This window comes from Phaethon lepturus, unplaced genomic scaffold (genome assembly GCF_000687285.1).
Source record: "Phaethon lepturus isolate BGI_N335 unplaced genomic scaffold, ASM68728v1 scaffold8137, whole genome shotgun sequence".
In the NCBI taxonomy this organism is placed as follows: Eukaryota; Metazoa; Chordata; class Aves; order Phaethontiformes; family Phaethontidae; genus Phaethon; species Phaethon lepturus.
This window is the reverse complement of record NW_010553979.1, coordinates 18,571-40,282: the sequence shown is the minus strand read 5'-3', so window position 1 is coordinate 40,282 and position 21,712 is coordinate 18,571. Positions and strand designations below refer to the sequence as shown.

At 42.8% G+C, this 21,712-nt stretch overlaps 1 protein-coding gene across 1 annotated transcript in view; it reads left to right on the top strand.

Moving 5' to 3' along the window:
• The window catches only part of TTBK1 (tau tubulin kinase 1), a 55,290-nt gene that overhangs the window by 20,626 nt on the left and 12,952 nt on the right, over positions 1-21,712 (top strand). Inside the window, exons 6-9 of the mRNA XM_010291679.1 lie at positions 253-472; positions 3,833-4,008; positions 6,736-7,294; positions 14,951-14,974. Of these exons, the coding sequence (XP_010289981.1) occupies positions 253-472; positions 3,833-4,008; positions 6,736-7,294; positions 14,951-14,974 (979 nt within the window). The remainder of the gene's footprint in view (positions 1-252; positions 473-3,832; positions 4,009-6,735; positions 7,295-14,950; positions 14,975-21,712) is intronic.

Genomic DNA, 21,712 nt, shown 5'->3' with positions numbered 1-21,712 from the left:
TCTGCAGCCTGCATATCAAGGGTCCCAAGATGCTTTCACTGAACCATCCCACTGTCTTTGTGACTATATGTTAGGTGGAATCCTGTTCTGTTTCAGGTTGTCATATCTGGGATAATGCTGGACTACCTGTTTTTTTCAACCATGTAATACCCTAAAAGCTGCTAAGGAATTTCTGTTGGGCAGAATTTGTGTGAGGCCTCCTTCTTTAAGTACTAATATATAATTTTACTTTTCTTCTTGTCTCTTCCATAGGGTGGTTAATGTCACTCCAGTTCCTGGGGACTTACTTCGTGAGAACACTGAGGATGTCCTACAGGGTGAACATCTGAGTGATCAAGAGAATGCTCCTCCCATCCTGTCAGGCCGGCCAGCGGAAGGTCTTGGTCAGGCTCCAAACACTGCTTTCAATGAGGCTGAAGTTTGGGAAGAGACAGATGTGAATCGCAACAAACTCAGGATCAGCATCAGCAAAGTAAAGAACATTTATATATCTCCTGTGGCTGTTGGATTTAGAGCAATGCATTCATAGACTGCTAGAAGCAGCCCAGATCCACTGATGTAGCATCCTACATAGTGCAGCCCAAAAAGCACTGTGGAATTTCCCTGTAGAAATGGGAAATTACAAACAATTTTTTTCACAGACTAATTTTCCCAATTTTTTTTAACTTTCCTTTCTAAGGGTTGCACAATCTATAAAGAGCATCTAATGATGGTTTCACCCCCTGTGAAGAGTGAGAGAAGCTATCACTTAATATTCTCATATTTCTGCATCCCAAGGTCATATTGGACTTTTTAGCTTGCATAAAGTGTATACTTCAGTTGGTTTTCCTCATAATCCTTAAGCTGTTTCCCAGTCCTTTCTTGTAAATGTTACTTAATTTCTTGGAGGCATTCTCATTGAATGATGATTCCATCGTAAATGTTAAGTATGAGAATCTACCAGTTTGTTTATTAGATCAACTTGCATATTGTAAGTAAATTACTATTTGTTGTGTTGATCTCAATTCTTACTTAAAAATCAGAATGTCACATTGCATGACATCAGTTACATATAGAATCTGTTAGCAGAGAAACCTTCATCAAACAGACTTAAGATATTATCAGGGCATATTGGATTCACTTCACAAACCCGTCTTTAATGTACGTTTGTGACTAGCACATTAAATGTACCAGTCTTCTGGGTCTGAACAGAATTCACTTTAGTCTCTGGCAGCACAAAGTTAGTCCTTCTTTCAGCCCTGTATGTATTTCCACTATCCTTAGCCTTATCAGAAAACATTATTCATGGACAAGAAATAATCTCATCTAACTTGCTTAAAATTCTCCAGTGCAAATAATTTGGATCAACATGTTATCTGTATGGAATATTACCAGCAGCATTCCCCAATACTGAGCATTATAAACCAAGTTCAAATCATTTCTTCATCTCTCACTGGTAACCTGTGTGCATTCCCAGAAGTTCTCATTTGAAGGTACATGAAATAAGAAAAGCCTGGCAGAGTGGAACTTTGGAAACAAACTGGTTTGTTTCCAGAAGATACAAAAAAAAGAGTGTTACAGAAAAATCCTGGTAACTCCTATGTGTTTTCCTGTCCTTTGAGCCACGAGGTATCTTGGTGCTCTTCAGTCAGACTGAGATGTGCACAAGGGAGTCCTAAATGTCCTTTCGGCGTGCTAGCTGTACATCATGTCTTAGGTACCAAGCACTGTCATTCACAAGCCTAGCTAAAGGCAGGAGAGTTTCTACAAGATCCACAGCATGACCAGGTGACTGTCTTGCCAAGGGAGATGCTATTTCTTGTCAGTTTACTGGCAAAGGAGCTTAGAGAGTTATTCAGCATGGCAGTGAGCACTTCAGTTCTGACAAGCTCTGTAGCTACGTAGCAGTCTGTGAAATAGAGCCCATGCTCTCCAAAGCTAAAGAAGTCTGTCCTTTCTCTCTGTGAGGATTGTTATCTTTAGTCTGACTCTTGCCTGTCCTTTCACTCTGCTAGGCTTATTATCTTTAGTCTGACTTCTCTGAGAGAGAATCGATTTTTATTTAAGTCACAGTCGCCACATGGGGAAAAAAAGGAGGGTGCAGATTTGATATGTAAGGGCACAGCTTCACCTCTGCTTGTAATCTCAGGTATCCCTTGTGTCTTTCAGAACCACAAGGGCATCTGGTGTTTAAAACACCCTTCTGCTGCTCAGCTTCATCATCCTTCATCTTCCAGTCTTGTAGTGCTAGAAGTAACTTTGGCTCTCCCTGTCTTGCTCTTCTATTTAGGTGATGAGTAGATCTTGACTTTTTTTTTTTCTTCCCAATACCTCTCTAAGGTCATCCTTATTTCTCTGTTCAGATCTGTTTCTTGCTGACTGTCGCTGACCTTTCTAAATCCTCCTTCTGGTTCTCCTTCCTCCACTGGATCAAAGTTCTCATTCTGTGTTTTTTCAGAAGCCTCTTCCTTCTCTCTGGCACCCTCCCCCAATTCTCTGCTCCTGGATCTTACCAAGTTGCCTGTTACCCTACAGGTTACATCAGCACTTTGCTCCTTTCACAAACACATTTGACCTTCCTTTGTCACTAACCTTCTCCTGGCCTGAAAGGATTACAAATTAAATCATTATCATCTATTGTGCTTTTCCTGTAATGCCTGAAAGTTCTCCTTCACTCTCCCTAGCTGCAAAAGTTCCTTAGCTATGCATTCCAAACTCAGCCTGGATGGTTTACATCTGCTAATTTATGGACACTCACTGACTTGCTGTGTACACAGTACATGCACAAAAGCAACTGTCCTGATCAGCAGCATATTACTGAGAAGCCTGCTTACATTCAGAACCTCTGGCATTAGTAGAAGAAAACTGAATGTAGGGCATGCTGCAGAGAAGGGTAAACACTCTCCATACTAGGAACTTGCACTGTCATCCCAATGCACATCCTCACACAGAGGCAGTGTGGCATGGCTGTCAGCACAACAGGGGTGGATGTAAATCCTAGACTGCTGCTGTAGCCCTTGGACCATTCTGCCTCTATGCTTTTGCCTAAGCAGGTCTTCGCTTCCAAGGGGAAGCAGCAAAGTGGAAGGCAGAAGGTAGCTGTGTTAACAGTCACCTACTTCTTCTTATTTGTCTGCTGCTAAATTTAAAAAAAAAAAAATCAAATTCACTAAGGCCGGATGAAAACAGAATATATGTACTGGTAGAGTATGAACACTCAATGCTCACAAGTGTCCATGAGCATGTTTATGTCCCTGCATGACCTTGGGTCTGTGGAAAGCTCTTACGGATGTTGTGGTTGAGTATATGTCCTGGAGGACTTCATTTAGAGGACCAAGATTTAAAAAAAAACACACACAGAAAAAAAAAAACCACAATACAAACAAACAAAACAAAAACAAAAACCCACCAAAAAACTCAAACCACCATGGGAATTAGAAGATGGCTTAGTCTTATCAAGTTCATCCGAAGTAAAAGTATGTACATTGCAATATAATGCATAGATGAATATTGACCAACAAGGACTCTTAGACATCTTGGATACTAAGGTTTGTGTATGCAGTAGGTTAGCCCGTGATAACTCCTTTGGATCAACTATTCATGGTAATTGAAATTCAAGGGCCACCTTATAAAGATGTTTAAATATTTGAATTTATTTAAAATCCATACCTTGTTTTAATACTAGATAATTGTCAGGGCATATGGGCCCTTGCATTCCTTCAAACATTGCTTGTGTAGATGGTGAGAATGCAGCTGAAACTGTATCCTGGAAGAAAGCACAGAGCAACAGTGAAGGATGGAGAGTCAATGTCTTTGGTCAGATTTTGAAGTTCTCTGTGTTTACCCCCTACAGACTCAGTGCATGGTGGAAGAGGAGCAGAGAAATGGTGTCTGCCCCAGTTCCCCTGTCCGAGTGCCTCCGGAGTCCCCTACCGCACAAGTGCGCTCCCTAAGATACCGCCGTGTGAACAGCCCTGAGTCAGAGCGCCTCTCCACTGCTGATGGCAAAGCAGATCTACATGAAAGAAGGTTTGCTCACCCTCTGTAGCCTCCTACTGCTTTTAGCAGTGTCTTGAGGATTGACTGTTGAGACCAACCTAATCATTAGCAGGCACTGGAAGTTCTTTTCTGGATGGAGGTGTTCATGGGCTTTATCATCTTTCTGATGAGACATTCATGTCTATTAATAAGGAGAGATAGTGACAGTGATTCTCATCCTGCCTCTGAATGGGAAGAATGCCACAGATGGAAGGAGGGACATTTGTTAGAGGGAAGGGAAAGCATCAGATCAGAGATAATGTAAACAGTTACAAAGTTTTTGGCTGGCCTGAGGTGGAAGGGAAGAATGAATTTGGTTAAGATACATACAGGGATGCATGTATTCTGGTAGCTAGCTGGCAGAGCCTGATCTGCTGGGTTTCCTTATTTCATTATTTTTTATTAATAGTAATAATAGTATTAATTTTTCAGCATATAGCATTGCACTTGTTTGCATGTGAAAAGTACACCTTACATCCTGATTTTGAGGGTAATAGGGAATACCGTCTCTCAGATCCACAACAAAGAAATAAACACAAAAACAAGAATAATAAAAGTAATGAAAAGAAGCTTATTAAAATAGTGCATGCTGGAGAACACGTGTTACAAGACATAAGCCCTTTATGCTGGTACTCCTCTTCACATCCGTTGTTACTCTGTCTTCCTCTTCCCATTGAAAGTCGGGGCATGGACTGTGGTTGCAGTCCTGATGAAATGGCCCCTCTAAAAGAGTTAGGGAAGAGACAGGACTTCTTCTCAGAGAAAATCTGACAGAATTCTCCAAAGAGGAACAGTCACAAGGAGACAGTAGCTAGAAATGAGGAGGATCAAAAAGAACTAGAAAGAGGATGAGCCTTTAGCACTACCCTCAGTTTGTTAGGTACTGTTTTATTCTGGGTGGCTGAGGGAAGCTGTAATACTTCTCTGTAATCCAGGGAAGTTTGTTTGTGTTGTTATTAATAATTTAGGGTTTGAATAACAAATCCTGGGTCTTGCTACCTCTTCTTTTTCTTGCTCAGAAGAAAGGCTCTTTAAAATAGGAAGGGAAAAAAAGCCATTTATAATGGTCAGCAGTGCTAGTCCTGTGTATTCACTGAATGCTTTCAACTCTTTCCTTTATTTCTCCCGCTCTTCCTTGTCTATTCAACATCATGCTGACTTAATGTAGAAAATGTGTATTATCCAAAACACAGCCTTTTCTCCTGCCTTCTTCCCTCAGCTCCTGTTTTTAAAATCAAGATCTTTTTTCATCTTTCAAGTAGCCTGCACCAAGTGTGGTGCAAATACAATTCCACTCTGCCACACACTCTCCTCTTCATTCTGTTTTTGTCTTTTCACAACACAGACCTGACTCCCCACGCTGGGAAATTATTCTGGCTTTCTGGAGTAAATTCTACTCCATCAGTATCTCCTCTGCTGGGGAATGGATGAAGACACAGCTAAATCCAGAGTTTCTTATATTTTTTTAGCAACAGCTCTTTAAAAATCCAGTTCTTCATACACACAGTATAGGCCTTTTTTCATTCTTACTTTGCATACTCAGTGTTCCCTATTCACAATAATATATTTTTAACACTTTAACAAATACAGCCTTGCTTCTTTCAGATCCATCAGATGGCTTTTGCCAAGATCTTTGGTTTTGCTCACAACTTTCTCTACATCAACCTTTGGTTCATCTCCTCTAATTCCCATTTCTTCATCAAAATTTTTTCATTTTTGCTTCTAATTCTTTCCATCTCAGCTCTGACCTTCCAGTGCGTTAAAGATACCCAGTTTTGCTTATCAACCATCACCCAATGGTCTGTCACTTCTCTGTTTCCCCTCATGCTTTCTTACACATGGAAGGCTTTTCCCAGAAGAGTCTGCAAGGCTCTTGTGTGGTCCTTGTTGAAACCCTTTTGTAAAACACACTGCAGCTGTCTTTTTCTGGGCAGCAGACACTGGCTTTGTGCAGCAAGCTTCTAGCCTCTGTGATAAACAGAGAAACAAAGAAAGCAGCAGGTGCAGGCCAGATGAGAAGCACGGATCATAACACTGTGGAGCAGAAAGACAGAAGTGCCCACTAGCATTTCCAGCTGAGATGCTGCCAGGGCCATTGGGGCACAGAGAGCTTCCAGGTATTTCTGCATGGCTGCAGAAGCTGCTGCTATTTAGACTGAGCCACTGAACATTATACTACCCTTTGTAAAAAGACACTTGCCATATTTCCTTCCTGCCCCTCCAAAGTATTTCGGGGTCATCTATGCACAATGGGATCAAAGATTCTTGCTGTCTTCAAAGAACTCATGTGGCCGCCTTAGAGGTCTTGTCGGCCACTATAGAGATAGCACAGATTATAGGAGCCCAGCAGAGACAATATTAAGTCAGATAGTAGATTTAGGATTTAGGGCTGGTTTATTTGGGGTTTTGTTGTTTGTTTTGTTGTTTGGGTTTTTTTCTCACAAACCTGTTTAATGATGGTGTTGGGGGAAACTGGTTATCATCCTGTCATCTACAAGGAAGCAAGACGCTGAATTGGCTGTCACACTGAAGCACTTTAGGGGGAACATCTTTATGCTATTGTAGGTTCTAAAGAAATATTTTTGCTTAAGCCTGACTTTCTGAAGTGTACCAAGAAATGAGTGAGAAGGACTATACAGGTTTTCTCTCAACTCTTATGATCCCTAACTTTAACCACAAACCTGATGTATTTTTAATGGCTTCATGTTCTGTCTTTAGATCTCGAATGGATTTACCTGGCTCTCCATCACGGCTTGTATGCTCCTCCCAGCCGGCCCAGATGCTGTCCATTGATACTGGCCAGGCTGACCGGCAGGCAAGTGGTAGGATGGATGTGTCTGCTTCGGTGGAACATGAAGCCCTCAGCAATGCTTTCCGCTCAGTGCCACTCGCAGAGGAAGAGGACTTTGATAGCAAGGAGTGGGTTATCATTGATAAGGAGACAGAGCTGAAGGACTTCCACCCAGGTGCTGAGCCAAGCACCTCTGGAACCACGGATGAGGAGCCTGAGGAACTAAGACCTATCGAAGAGGGTGAGGAGAGAAGGCGCTTGGGGGCAGATGCTGCAGTCAGGCCGAAGACGCATGATGGGCGAAGTCGGGGTATGCAGCCTGTGACTGAGGAGGACAGTTCCCACAGACATGAAGGACCTTCTCAAACAGTATCTGACAGTAAACACGAACAGCAGACAGGAAGTCCAACCCACTCCCCCCTACATTCAGCACCAGCTATCCGACAAAGGAGAAGAGAATCTGAACCTACTGGTCCTCAGAGACAGGTAAGATCCCTGGGTCTGTATCTTGTTGCCTAGCATAGCATCATCTTAGGAAGCCTCATCTGTGCTGAAGAAGTCTGTGATTCCAAGCATGGATGCTCTTGTGAAACTCTTTCTGACGGTGCTTGCAAATGTTGTGAACACCTTAAAAGTGCTCTCTATAGCTAGTAATGTTGTCCCCTATTAAGGACACACTGTTATCAAGATCTTTCAGCCATCTTGGCACAGTGACAAGAGGAGACAGCTGTGACATCTATGACAGCTGTGGTTGTGAGTATCTTTAATCAGTTCTCTTATTGCTCTCCCATGGTGTTTTGTTAATAACCGCTTAGTTGTATGGAGGTGTCATACAACTCAGCAGCAACAGCAGTATGTGGCAGGAGAATGCCCCTAATCTAATCACACATCAGCACTGGGCAGGTCTGCAGCAATGCCAAGCATAAAATAACTCCCTGAAATGAAACTTTCTTCTAAATACCTAATAAAAAGCTCAGAGTAACCAGCACACACATCCCATCAACCTTACTTCAGTGACTGGCATTGTTGTTACCAGGTATTTACCCACAGAAATGTACCGTGTTCTTTCCAGACAGTTGTAGAGAGCTTTTTTCTTTCAGTTTTGCTTTTTTTTCTGTGGTTCTCTGAAGATACAAATAAGTTCAGATTTTAGCAAGAGGTAATTTATTAGATTACCCGGGAAAACATGATATACTTCTAGGTTCAGAGTTTCTCTGTCGTATCTCACCTTCATTTCTCAGACGTTCAGAAGAAGGCTGTCCCAGAGTGTTCACTGCAAGAGACAATGAAATTGTTCCCCTGAGGGCTTTTTGTATTTGTATGTTACTGAAGATCTCTCGTGCGTGTGGGATCCATAAGCGTAGCAAAAAGCAGGCGGGTCTCGGGTCACATATACAGTGATAGCCTCCTATACCAGCCGTTCATGCAGTCTGGTACCTCCATCTCCCATTGCCTCTTGATCTTATTCTCTAAGGGAGTGTTCACTGGACTGGAGAATGTTAAAAGAACATCCTTCCATTCAGGCCTTGCCCAGATTCTTCTCTTATCTGGATCACGGAGAAGTACAAGAGAAAAAGGACTGTTGGTTTTGTCAGCAAAACATGAATGATACAAGAATAATCAAACCAAATCCTTGCCTGCCAGGCAAGGTGTTCCTTGCTAAGGTGTATGAGGCTGCATCATTTACAGGAAGCATAGAAATATTGACAGCGAGCACTAGTGGGACTGTCCTGCTGAGCATGGAATAGTAGCTTCTCATGGAGACTGCATCCAGTTGCAAGGTTCCTAGGTGGAGGTGTTTGCTGTATAAAGCCAATATGTTGAATGCCCCAGATATCTAGAGATTGCATAGGCAAGATCGGCAGAGTTGGAAGGGTCTGTGTCTGAATTTGCTCTGTGTGTACACTTATTAGGCTGGTCAGTGCAAAATGTGCAAGATCTGCAAGACGTGATGAACATGGCAAGAGCCAGCTGGTAAGAGCCAGCTGTAAGAACCAGCAGGGACATTTCCCTGACATATTTAGCATAGCTAAAGAAGGATGGAGGTGCCTACTTGGCCATAGCACATAATACTGCTATGTGAAATGACTGGGGGAGTTGGGTATGATGCAGTATGAAAGCTGCTTATCACTGCACAGTGATACTTAAAAAGCTGGCAGAAAAGGTAAATTAATGGGACTGTGCATGATCACTGTTAATATATTAGACAGCCTTGGTTCTCCATCAGGCTGCACATATTTTTGCTCTGAAAAAAATTTTGCTCTGTGTTCTGAAATACCCTCTAATTACTCCTGGGCCTAGCTTTGTACAATACAGACCAACACTGGACTTCTTCAGCTGGCTGGGATTTAGCCGTGCTTCCTTTGATGTTTGTATCCTTCAGTTGCTTCTATATACACAGCTTTGCAGTGACATTCATATTTTTCCATTTGCTGTCACAAAACCAACTGCTAACTCTCAAAGGAAAAATGACTTAGTGCCTAAAGGAAAGCATAAGCCTGTTCTCAGGTATACCAGAGATGGAGGGACAGTTGGGATGCTAATAAGAAGTTGACCAAGGACTTAGCTAATGAAAATACTGAAGACCTCACTAGCAATGACAGATGTTTCCTGTAGCTCAGGCTTGGGCTTCCTCTGGGTTTGATTGAAGCTGTGATTAGATAGTGTGTATGTGTGAGTAAATCTTCCTTATCATTGAATATGAACTGAGCCTTTAAGATAGGTAAAAATGTCACTACATGCAGAATGACAAAGGTCATAGGCCTTGTTGTACCAATTTGGGACCTCATTCTGTTCTCCTGAAAAACTGGTGATCACCCATTGGTGTTAGCAGAGTACTAACTGAGAGCAAATAGGTAATCCCTGCTCTAATGCTTTCTTCTGTTCCTCCATTCTTTGTCTCCATATATAAGCGATTACTTGTTATGGGCAAAAAGACAGTGACTTCTGAATTATCATAGAATCACAGCATGGTTGAGGTTGGAAGGGACCTCTGGACATCATCTAGTCCCACCCTCTGCTCCAAGATGGATCAACTAGAGCATGTTGCTTAGAATGGTGTCCAGTCAGAATACCTCTGAGGATGGAAGACTCCACAACTTCTCTGGGCAACCTGTTACAGTGTTCAATCACCCTTATTCTTATGTTTAAATGGAATTTCCTGTATTTCAATTTCTGCCCATTTCTTCTTGTCCTTTCAATGGGCACCACTAGGAAGATTCTGGATCCATATTCTTTTTCCCATCAGATATTTATAAATATTGATAATAAACCCCCTGAGCCTTCCCGTCTCCAGACTAAACAGTCCCAGCTCTCTCAGCCTTTCCTCAAATGAGAGGTGCTCCAGTCCCTTCATGATCTTTGTGACCCTTCGCTGGACTATCTCCAGTATGTCCATGTCTGTCTTTTACTGGGCGGCCCAGAACTGGAACACGACACTCCAGGTGAGGCCTCACTAGTGCTAAGTAGACAGGAAGGACCACCTCCCTCAACCTGCTGGCAACACTCCTAATGCAGCCCAGGAGGCTGTTGGCCTTTTTTGCCACAAAGGCACTTTGCTGGCTTGTATTCAGCTTAATGTCCACGAGGATCTCCAGGTACTTCTCTGTCAAACTGCTTTCCAGATTGCTGTTCAAATGTATGAATCTGTTGGAAGAAAGATACTGTAGTGCAAGTGTGAGGGATGGTGGTGTCCTCGTGAAACTGCAGGTGTAAGAGGGAGCGCAGTATGAACAGATGCTGCTCTGGGGAAAGTCAAGTACAGAGGAGGCTCTGAATAGCCTGGGGGAATTCCTGACCTAAATATTCTCACATACTAGGTATCTCCCAGTTTCAGCTGACAAGAAGATAGCTGCAGTGGAGCATAGACCTCATGGGAAGCCCTGGTATAGAGGGAGAACAGGTCCGTCACGAAACTATGTCCTGTTTAAGCCCTTCTGTCTGTGCATCGCTCAGTGTAGCACTGGGCACCCAGCAAGCTGTTTAACAGAGCTCATAGAGTTTACCTTAATGTATGCATTTCAGGAATGTACTAATAAATCACTTATTTTTATGCACTAGTGTGCAGATAAAGCTATAGAAATAGCCAAAAATTAGTGGAAAAAAGATTGAACCTGCCCTTCTGTTTACATATTAATCCTTACATAGGATTGCTGTTATTGTTGGAAATAATTTATATCCACACGTAGCTATATAATTTAAAAATCTGTCAAGTTCTTAAACATGCTGAGTAAATTCACTGACGCTTGACAGAGACAGCAACTTACTGCTGCCTTCTGCATTGGAAAGAAATAAAAATGTTCATACATTTATGAGTTTTAGCAATTACTTCTGACTGTAGGTCTGTGCTCATAGGTATTTCTTAACTCTGATCTCCCTTGCTGCTAGTGCAACTGACATTGTACAAAATGTTTTGCAGCTTGCCTGTCCAAATGATGTTGCATTTAAAAAACACAACAAAAGTGAAGCAATAGTGGGAGATCATCTTAACTCTTTGTTACCTATTCTTGGATATATTCTGCAGAGTTCAGAGAACATTTTTCTTCAGTGTCTTACAGTCCCATCTTCCAGAGCCAAGAGTTCAACCTTTAGGAAAGGTCCCAGCGTGAATAGGCACTAGTGTATTTCTTCACCACCTTAGCTGTGTAGTTAGAATCACTCTTTAAAAAATCTCCCTTGCTGCTATATTAGGCCCCACAGCCAGCATTCCACAGCTAGGAGAATGCCACAAATGGACTTTAAAGTTTAAAGTCCATTAAAAAAAAAAAGTTAAAAGTCCACAAATGGACTTTAAAGTTGTCCATGTCTTGACCCTGAGAGAGTAGCAACTGTGGAGCTTATGTGCCCTTCCCATCCATACCCCACCATTGGGATCTTTTCTGAGAGATCACGCAAGGATGCTCGGCCTGAAGGCCTGTGTTTGGTAATACCATAGGTAAGACAGGAAGCAGTCAGAAACACATTGCACAGGCTGCCTGGGACAGCTTCACCTGGGACTCCAATTTTACCTACAATCACTGGTTTTCCTGTAAAAAATGGTGCTGAGACCCTCACTGAGCCAAGAAAATATTGTCTGTTTTGATGCTGAGCCCAGAGGTGCCCCTATGCTCCTGAACTTCATCATTGCCTCATGCGAGGGATGCTATAGCTGTGACATTGCCTGATATCCTTGGGAGCAGCACAGCTGGTCAAGGGACAACCACTTCAGCGACCCTTGTATGCCGTTATTCCTCCATTGATTTGAGCTGGTGATGATTATTCCTCGGAAAGGGACACAGGAGAAGGTTGCCTCATTTTGGGTGATCTGTACTGCTCCTCTGGTTCATGTGGTGTAGAGCCCTGGGTTGCCCCAGGTCTGTTACCTGGAGGAACTTTATTTGATTTGCACTGAGGACTGAAAGCTAAGCAGGGCTTTCTCTAGGTTGTATTTTGGGCCTGGTGGCCTCTGTGGCCCCAGACCCTTGAGCAGCAATGAGGGAAATCCTTGTCACTCCCAGAGTGCCTGCAGACAGCAGAAGGAGAGGACAGAAACTACAACTTCTCTGGCTCAGAGGCAGAAAGAAGAAAAGCTGGGCTGAAATAAGCAACAGGTAGAAACAAAACACAGCAGGCTCTCAGGTTTATAACTCTAGGCAGAAGAGGTAAGCTGGGGGAAGAAGGCAGCAGGAAAGATGAGATGAAAAGGTGCTATGTATCTTGGTTTCCTTTCCCTTCTACAGCATTGTGGGCTGCTCTAAGGGGACCTGAGGGACTAGTTCTCAGTGGTGAGAAATGGGCATTTGCAGAAGAGAGGCAGACTTTTACTGCCCCTCACTCAGTGTAATTCCCATTGAGCTGCACTTGGTGCCTGTTGTAGATGATGCAATTCTTTGACATTCAGCTCCCCTTAGCTTCTCTCCACATGAGAAGAGCTTGCCAGCTGATGGAGAAGGTTGTATGTAGAGTTGGCCTCTATCCCTTACACTCTTTAGATTCAGGGTCCATGTCCATCCATGTGTTAGGGGTAAAGGATCAGCAAAAGGGTGAGAGAGAGAGAGAGAGATACATCTTCCCTTACATACTATAAGAGAAGTAACGCTCACATATGTTCTTTATATCTATACAGGTCATAACAATAAAAACCTTAAGCTCAGTAGAAATTCCTAATTACATTTTATATTTTTAAAATATATTGAGCTCTATCACCATCATGTTTTTCACATGAGAGGTGTCATACTGTCCTGTCCAAACAAAGCAGAATAGGCCTGATTGATAGAAGGTGGTCCAGCCTGATTGCTGACAAGGGCAAAGGTATAAAAGGGGGCAGCACCTCCAGCATTGACTGTGTAATTTAAGCATTAGAGCATCAGTGAAGAAAAGTGGCATGTCTGTAACTTCAGGTTCGGCCAGGAGGCAGCAATACCTAAGAGCGCTTGCTGGTAGGATGTTGCAGTTTGCCCCTTCATGGCCTGGGCAAGGTCCTTGGTCCTGTGCTGTAAAAAAGGAGGTCCATCTGGGTAGTTGGAGTGATCCTCTTTGATCTGAGAAGTCTTTAACATGTTGGGATGATACATATGTTGGAAATCATACAATATGCTGAGCCCAAACACGGAGCAAAAAGTAATAAGAATTCCAGTACACTTAGTTGTGCAGCCTACAAACAATATGCCCAGGACTGAATTTCTGCACCATCTACACAAAGAAGAGATGGTTGTCTTTACGAGAAATTAGAGCTGCTGTCTAGAATTTGTGTCTCTCAAATACTCTGTATGACAGCATTATATTATTATTATCTGAGAGTCTGATCTATGCAGTGACATGCAGTACATTTAGGACTGTGAATAATTGCTTTTCACATCTAATGCCCACCACAAGCTGAGTAGTTCTCAGATGCTTATGAAGATAAGATACCTGCCTCAGAGCACTGCAAAGATATTGAAGGTGACATGAAAGAGGTGAGAGTGGATGAAGTTCAGCTCTTTTTCTCATATCATTTGCAAGGGCAACACCTCTAGTAAGGTAAGGAGAGCAGTGTTGGCTTAAGAAAATACAATATTGACTTTTCACATTTTCCAGTTACATTTTGAAACCTGCAGAGACTTCCTGAAAAGAAATGCAGCACGAGGAAGGGAAAGGATTTGAAAGGAAAAACATAATTCCAGAAAAAAAGGTCTGGTTTTGGAAATTGAGGTTGCTGACCCCTGTGAAAGCACTAGTTTCATGGCAGACGTAGAAAGGGGAGGAAGGTCTTAACATTTTCAGGGTGGAGTATCAGAAGTCAGTGCCGTAATGCCTCTCTCTTCCATTCAGTGCGTAAAGGGAAGTTAGGGATTGCAATCTCATCCTGGCACAAGCTGTCCTGTCCTCTGTGAGTATATTTTCCTCCCTCTCCTGGCCATCCCAGGATCGTAGAAGCAGAAAGCACATGCCCTCCTGTGGCTCTGTGTTTTCAATTTCTCACTGAAAGGAGGATTCTACCCTGCCTGCCTTTCCAGCTGCTGCCTGTCCTCTGCTTACCAAAACTGGAAGCATTAACACTCCCCCTGCAGGTACTCAATATAAAAGTGTATCGGGAGGCCAGCAGTGTAAGTGTGAGAAAAGGAAAGTCCACTAACAGCTCCCAAAGTTGCCTTTGCAAATCCCTGGAGCGAGTTTTAATAAGACTTATTGAAAGAGCCCCTGAGAATCCCTCACTTTTAAATACATATAATCATTTTAGCACCAGGTGTTTCACCTTTGCTCGTACACATGGTTTCCAAATGTGTTCAGAGTTTGACTGTTGCCTATATGCAAGATGTATGAATAGCCTAATGACATGTCAAGATGAGTGATGCCAGAGGAACAGAGAGGTGAGGCATGTGGCCTGAAGAGCCAGAGGAGGGGACTGACGTAGCAGAACCTGACACTGCTGGTGTCACTCATGTCCATGTGTGGCTGGGGAGAGCATGCAGTCCCCCTGTAATGGCAGGCTCCCATGGTGCCTGTAGGACCCCCGGGAATTTATAGACACAGAGCAGTAAGTAAGCCCCACATAGAGCAAAAGCATTTTCCATCTGCTGGCGAAGATGTCTGCAGCATGCGCATCACAAACCAGGGGCGAGTCAAGTCTTTGCCTGACACCTTTTCCTCCACTCTTCTTGGTCTTTTTCAGTTGGAGGAGGACAGGCCTTCTCAGCACTCCCTCCCGAGGTACAGCCCCCTGAGAAGACTGGCGTCCTCCGTTTTCTCCTCCTCAACCCTGGAGACAGAACACTACCCTCACGTTGGTGGCACTTTCATACAGCGCAGCCGTTCAGCGGAGAGCAGTCCCGTGCGCATGCCCCACCGCAGGCACATGCCCCTCACGGCAGGAAACCACAGACTCATGCCTTCCGTCCTCCGCATTTCCAGGTCCCAGCTCCAGCAGGTGTGGGCCCGCTTCACACACAAAACATAGCCTGTTCAGGGAAGCAGCAGCCTCCATAATGCAATAATAGATCCCACCTGCCCACAATGTGTCACCAATTAATGCAATATTGAATCCCAGACAACACTGGCCTAAGGTACTGTAACTTCCAAAGCCCCTGCAACCAGACCCCACAAAGACTGAAAACATCTGCCTTTCTAAACCTCCCAGCAACCTGGGCAAGGGGCGGCAGCATGGCCGAAGATGAGAACGCAGATCGTGCACGTGTCATGTGTGAAAGAGGAGGATGCCAGGGCTCATCTCAGAGACTCGCTCGCGCATCCTGCAGCCTTGGGGTAGGAAGTGCAGGGCTGCTTCACTGAACACATGCAATCAAGCCACAAACATTGTCAAATTATGACTGGAGTGGAGAGACCGCGGAGCTATCAGCAAGCGTTACCTTCCCTGGGCAAATCGGTTCAAATATCTTTGTTGGTATCTTACGCTGGGCCAAATCTAGACATAGGCAGACTCTCACTGGAAGCTCACCTGAGGCAGGACCTCAGGATTTGTTCCTCTTGTGGAGTTACGATCATGTATCTCTTTGTTGCATTGGCTTTGGAAATCCCCTTGCTTTTGTTGCAGTTTGATTTCCATGCAGCGACCACATATTTCTGTCTCTTTGGCTTTGCTTCTGTTAAAGCAAGAGTGGACCTGTTTGTCTGCTCTCCACTCTTAAGCTGCTCCAAATCTACCTGCCTTCCCACAGAGGCACTGACTGTCAAAAGTTGGATAGCAAGGATTTTCTTACTGATCCAGCTGTATATTTTGCTGTTTCTAAATTCCAGAGATTTCAGGCATCTGCAGCTTTTCAGTGGCAGAGCAGCCCTGCTTCTTGGCCTTGCTTGGAAATGCCTGTGATAACAGATCTCCCTTGAGAAATAAACTGGCCTTAGCACTTTGGTATAAAGAACCTCTGAAGCCCTTATCTAAAGCTGACTTGAATCTCAGAGGAAAAGGGAGATCAAAGTTAAATTTAAATTGTCATAAGTATCCTTATTTCCCAGGTTTGCAGGGATATATTGCCCTTCTCAGTATAGCTGCAATGTAAAACACCAGGCTGTATGAAGACCTTCTGTAGTTCAGTGAATGTAGTAACTGGCTTCTATTGAAATGAACCTTTGGTCCGGTCTTCTGGGAGAAGCAGTATGGATGTTAAGGTTAAAGAAGAAGGGGTCATTGCTGGTGCTCAGGGCTTTATGTAAGTGCGAGTCCAAAGTTTTACTTATATACTTTCTGCAGATTAAGTAAGCCCAAAGTTTTACTTTGTTCTAATTGTTTTCTACAAGTAAAACTTTGGACTTACTTAATCTGCAGAAAGTATATAAGCACAGGATACAGACAAGAAAACATATAGAAAGCTCAGGCAGATGTGAAAATGGTGTGGGATAAGGATGGGTGTTGGAAGAAAGTTGTGACACAGAGGTATTACTGCATAGGTAGGGTGTTTCCAGTGGAGTTACAATGAACACTTCCTTCCAAATACTGATTTCTCTAGGCTTATCTGCCCTGTCTGAGGCTCCCTTAATATCAGATTCACCCTTATATAAGAACCCCCAGACAGTGCAACCCCAGGACAGGGTGGGTGGTGCTTTCTGAAGCTTGTAGGACCTGGCCTGGTGGGCCTGTGTGCTGCAGGACATGCTCAGGCAGGCTGAGCATGCGCTGCCTCCTGCCTGCGCACAGAGCATCCTGGTGGGTGCAGGGATGGAGATGGAGGGGGCAACACACCCTCCTTGACAAGATTCAGTCTAGGTATGACCAGTCTCTTTCCCATGGTCATTCTTGAATCAGTGACATCAATTTCTTTTGATTTGCCCCAAGAACATGAGTGAGAAGGACACTTTACTGCCCAGCCAAACTTTTTATCTGCAATTTGTTTATCTGCTTTATTTTTAAAAAAGGCAGTGCGCATGCCAGAAATACTTGGACTGAATTAACCAGTAGCCTAATCCTATTCAGCAGTTCTTCTCTTGTCAAGCCCAGAAACAGGAAACAGGAAGGCTTTGCTTTTCTCAAAGTGACATGAGAAGGGATGATTTCCTTAAGTAGTCTCTGATGTTATTTTTACCATGTTCAGCAGAGACTTTAATAGAACAGCAGATTCAAGAGAAAATGGAATTTGTGAAAGAAGTAGATTTAAAATCAGTAGCTCTTAATGATTTTTTGTTCATAGTCTCCAAAACACTGATGTTCACTTTTCAAGGTCAATTTTAGGAATGAAAATTTCTATTGTTCTATTTTTTAAAAAGCAATTTTTAGTTTTGCCAGTGAGAAAACAGAACAAACAGGATAACTGGGTATTTATAAACTCTAACCTGCCCATTTCAGACAAAAAGCAATGACTGGCTGGTAAGTAGCTCCATACCTAAAATTAAAAGGGCACTAATCTAGCTAATGCTACTCATCATGGTTATATACAGAACTGTTCTTGCCAAGTAAACTTGATACTGTTCTTCTACTAAGTTTGAAAGTCTTACTGATAAAGATGGTTGATTTATATAGACTTCAATAAGACTTTCTTCTAGTTAAAATTATTAGTACATTGAAAACCAACTAACCAAACAAGATATGTTTGTATGTCAGTGTCCCTTACAAGTGGGGATGTTTCTCATTAGGACCCCTGATCTCCTTAACTCAGCACTATTACATGCCTTTAGTGGCTGTCAAGAAGAAAAAAGAGATCACTGAGGAGGAAGTTTGCAGTGGCAGGAAGATGAGTGGCTTAATAAAATAATACTGGCAGGCCAGCTCTGCAGAAGGATCTGGATTGCTTGAGAAGTTGCTTGTATTCAAACTAATTATTGCATTCAGCCAGGGACAAGGTCATGTTTTGAGTTTGAAGAATACAGGTCACACACAGAGTGGGAGAAATGGGAGGTGCAGTCTCCCAAAATGTGGTGGGAGTTAGGGGAAATAATTAGATGCATGTAAGTTCTCATTATGCTGCTATAGCATTAAAAAAAAAAAAACAAAAATTATTTTTTTATGTATCATCAGGAAAATGAAGATGTGAGCGGAGGGGAGATCTTTCGCACTGGTGAGATCACTACCAGACATCATATCCAAGTCTTGTATGGAAATTTTTTTTAAACGATTTTCAAAACCCAAGAAAGGAGAAGTGATACAAGAATCATTTGATTCTGTAAAACCTGCCTTGTTGAATGAGCTTGAGGAAATGCAGTCTGTCATTAAGGACAAAACTAAAAAGTGACATGATTGCTGTTAGGAGTACCTGCCTGAAGAGAGCAAGATGGGTTTTTAGTCTGCCAGGCAAAGACTTGGGTCTAGGTGCTGGAAGATAACGTAGCAAAGGTCAAACTAGAAGATAGATAATCATTTTAAAGACATAGGTGGGTGGTAAACTGCTGAAGTAAATTATTAAAAGACACTGAATTCTTTGCTGTTTAGATTCTGTAAGGTGGGATATTGATTTCTAAATCAATCCTGTTAAACCATCAAATTTTGGCTCTATATCAGAATAATTGGACATGTTGCTGTCGCCTGGGTTTTATGGGAAGTTTTATTTCATGATCAATATGAGTTTTACAATTTCATTCTGAAGAAATTAATTGGTGCTAATAGCTGGAATCCTGATGTTACAGTAGTATGCAAAGAGTATTAAAAATAGTCAATTTACAGATTTTTTTAACATCTTCATCTAATGCTGTAATAATTACTATGGAATCCACATATTGTTGAGGAACAGTTGGCAAATTAAAGAAATGTGAATATAACTCTCTTTTTATATATACGGAAATGTAATAAATTAATATTAAAACTAGTTACAGTACAATTCTAAAAAACCTCTGTAGATTACATTTATATTGCATTTATTTATTGTGTTTCATTTATAATGACTGCAATTATAAATGTAAATATGTTCAAAAATCACTTGTAAAAAAAAAAAACCCAAGCAACTAGAAAGCTCAAAAGAAGTGACAAGCAGCCATTTGCCATTGAAGGCTGCGCTTTCGTGGTCAAGTTAGGGGAACAGAAGTGTCAGTTCTCTAAGAGGTACCCTCCTACCCCCACCCTATCCCATCCATCCCTTTCAGCCCTTTCCCCTGTGCTAGTGCCAGTGTTCATGTGGCAGCATGGACCTGCACGGGGAGAAGGAAAGTTGTTTTCAGCGTTCATTCATTTCCTGTTTGGGTTCACTGTCCATTTGCACAACTGACAGCACTGGCAAGGCAGGGTCAGCAGGGAAGCAACTGATGGAGTGCTGTCAATACAAAAAGTGATCATGGGGCTATGGGCTGAAGTTAGTTGCCCTGGTTATTTTTCCTTTTATGTTTGATAGCTTTCCTTAAATACTTCAGCTGGGGTAAGTCAGTGTAAATCAATACTAGTGAAATAAAATTCCCTTTCAGCATCAAACTCTTAGGCAAATTGTGTTAATCAGAAGGGTCCAAGAACAGGGTCTGCATCCTGAAAGAGATGTTCCTGGTTTTACTTCGCATTGTACATAGCATTTGTTCTCCTCAGAATACAAAATGAGGACTGAAATGAGCATTTGCTGCTCCTTTATGAAATGGAGATCATTAGCATTGGAAGGTTTGGTAGCTGTTGCTAGGATCTCATGCTCTACTTCAGTGAGCAAATGCACATCAATTGTATATACATACAAAAGCCATCTTTTTATATCTTGGTCTCTTGGCTCCTTTCACTTTCTTTCTATGCAGAATGGGAGATGTTTCCAATTTATCCTTCTCTCCCCAGCCTCCTTCCCACAGGAAGGAGCTAATGAGATGTGATTTCTGTGAAAACATTACTGTAAATGCTTGGATTAAGCTAGCAGAAATTGGGTAAATGTAGTTACGCCAGCACAGATTCACTTTTAGTGGAGAAGGTTTTGGTGGGGTGGGATTGTCTGAAAATTGGCTATACTGATAAAGGTGCAATTTTGCAGATGCCAGTGCATCTGCATTAGGAGTGTCCTGCTGATACATCCATGTTGACAAAGTCCCTTGTGTGAACCTGACTTGTCCGCCATTCGCATACTTTTTTGCCAGTGTTGAGTGGCAGGTAAGTGGAAGAGTTATGTTGCATCACCTCTTTCACGGTTTAAAGTCTCTTTTGTTACAGTGATGAATGTAAGATAGAAACGCCCTGTAAGACAGCCATATGGGTGATATTATCACATCCCTATGCTACTTCTTAGGGATGAAAAGTCTCTCCTGCTCTTCCACTCCTTCTCCTTGTTGTGAGTCTGAACCTGGACGTTGTGGTGGTCAAGGCTGCTGCAAGACTGTTGCTCTGAAAGGGACAAACTGGTTCAAAAGTTTTATTCGTTGAGCTAAGTATCTTTGTGGTTCCTAGAGCCTTCCAGCCTGGACCGATACTTTCCTTTCCGTATGACGGATGTTGACTATGAGACCTTTTCTTCAGCTGTTTTCCTGTAGTTGATGTGATTCTTTAAAGGTCCCCAAGGACATAGGCAGATCAGCCCACCTTTCAAATCCTGTGTTCAAATCACTTTTGAGGAGTGTATAAGAAGCTGCTCTAGCTGCCTTTCAGTTACAAGGTACTCAGATGAAGGTGAATTTGAGCACACCTTCTCCCTTCCAGTACTGGGAGGCAGCAGGTACCACCTGAGCTGTGAAGGATGTTGACAGTTGCCACCTACCTAGCCCAGGATGAAGAAGCTGTACTTGCACAGCTGGCCTCCAAACTGGATTGATAAGGCAGCTGACTCCAGGACTGGCTGACATTCTCCTCTGGGATCTCGTCCATTGCTCCACAAGGAGAGATACTGCTGCTCAGCTGCCACCTAATTAGCTTATGTTTAAATCTGAATCTGGATGTAAGAACAGCAGCAGTCAGCTGTAGCCCTGAGCTGTTGGTAGGCTTCACATAAATGTGATGAGGAGGCAGAACTCCCTCATCTTCACCTCACTGCTTGAGAAGCTCTTAGATCTAGTTGCCTCTTTGTTCCCCTTTGCCTATCCCATCTCTTCCCCATATGACAAAATTGTTTTTACTCCAGCCCTATTGCTAGTGTGTGTCCCACTCCACACATTCACCTGCCCCCATGGTCTACTTCTGTTGCCATTCATGGTATCTCATCTCTCGCATCCTTATTGCATCTCTGGGTACCTGCACTACATCCTGCTTTTGTTGTTTCTAAGAATATGCGAGGCTTGTCTCCTGCACCAGCTACGCATTGCATATCTCGTGTTGCACCGTACAGTCCCTGTGGCACTTTGAGCAACCTCTTGCCTTCCCTCCCTCTGATTTCCTTGGAGGAAACAGTGGAAAATGGCTCATTTTGGCATTTGGAGCAGTCTCATCTCTACATGGAATCTGTGTGAGAAACAGTGATCATGTTGTTTAAAGGCAGTTTGATTTCAAAAATGATAATGGAAAATACCCTCCATTTTCAGGAGTTTCACAAATTTTAATCCTTAGGAATCCTAGGAATCCTTAGGACTTAGCAAACTCCCCAAACTTACTGTGTACATGAGCAGCTAAATTTAGAG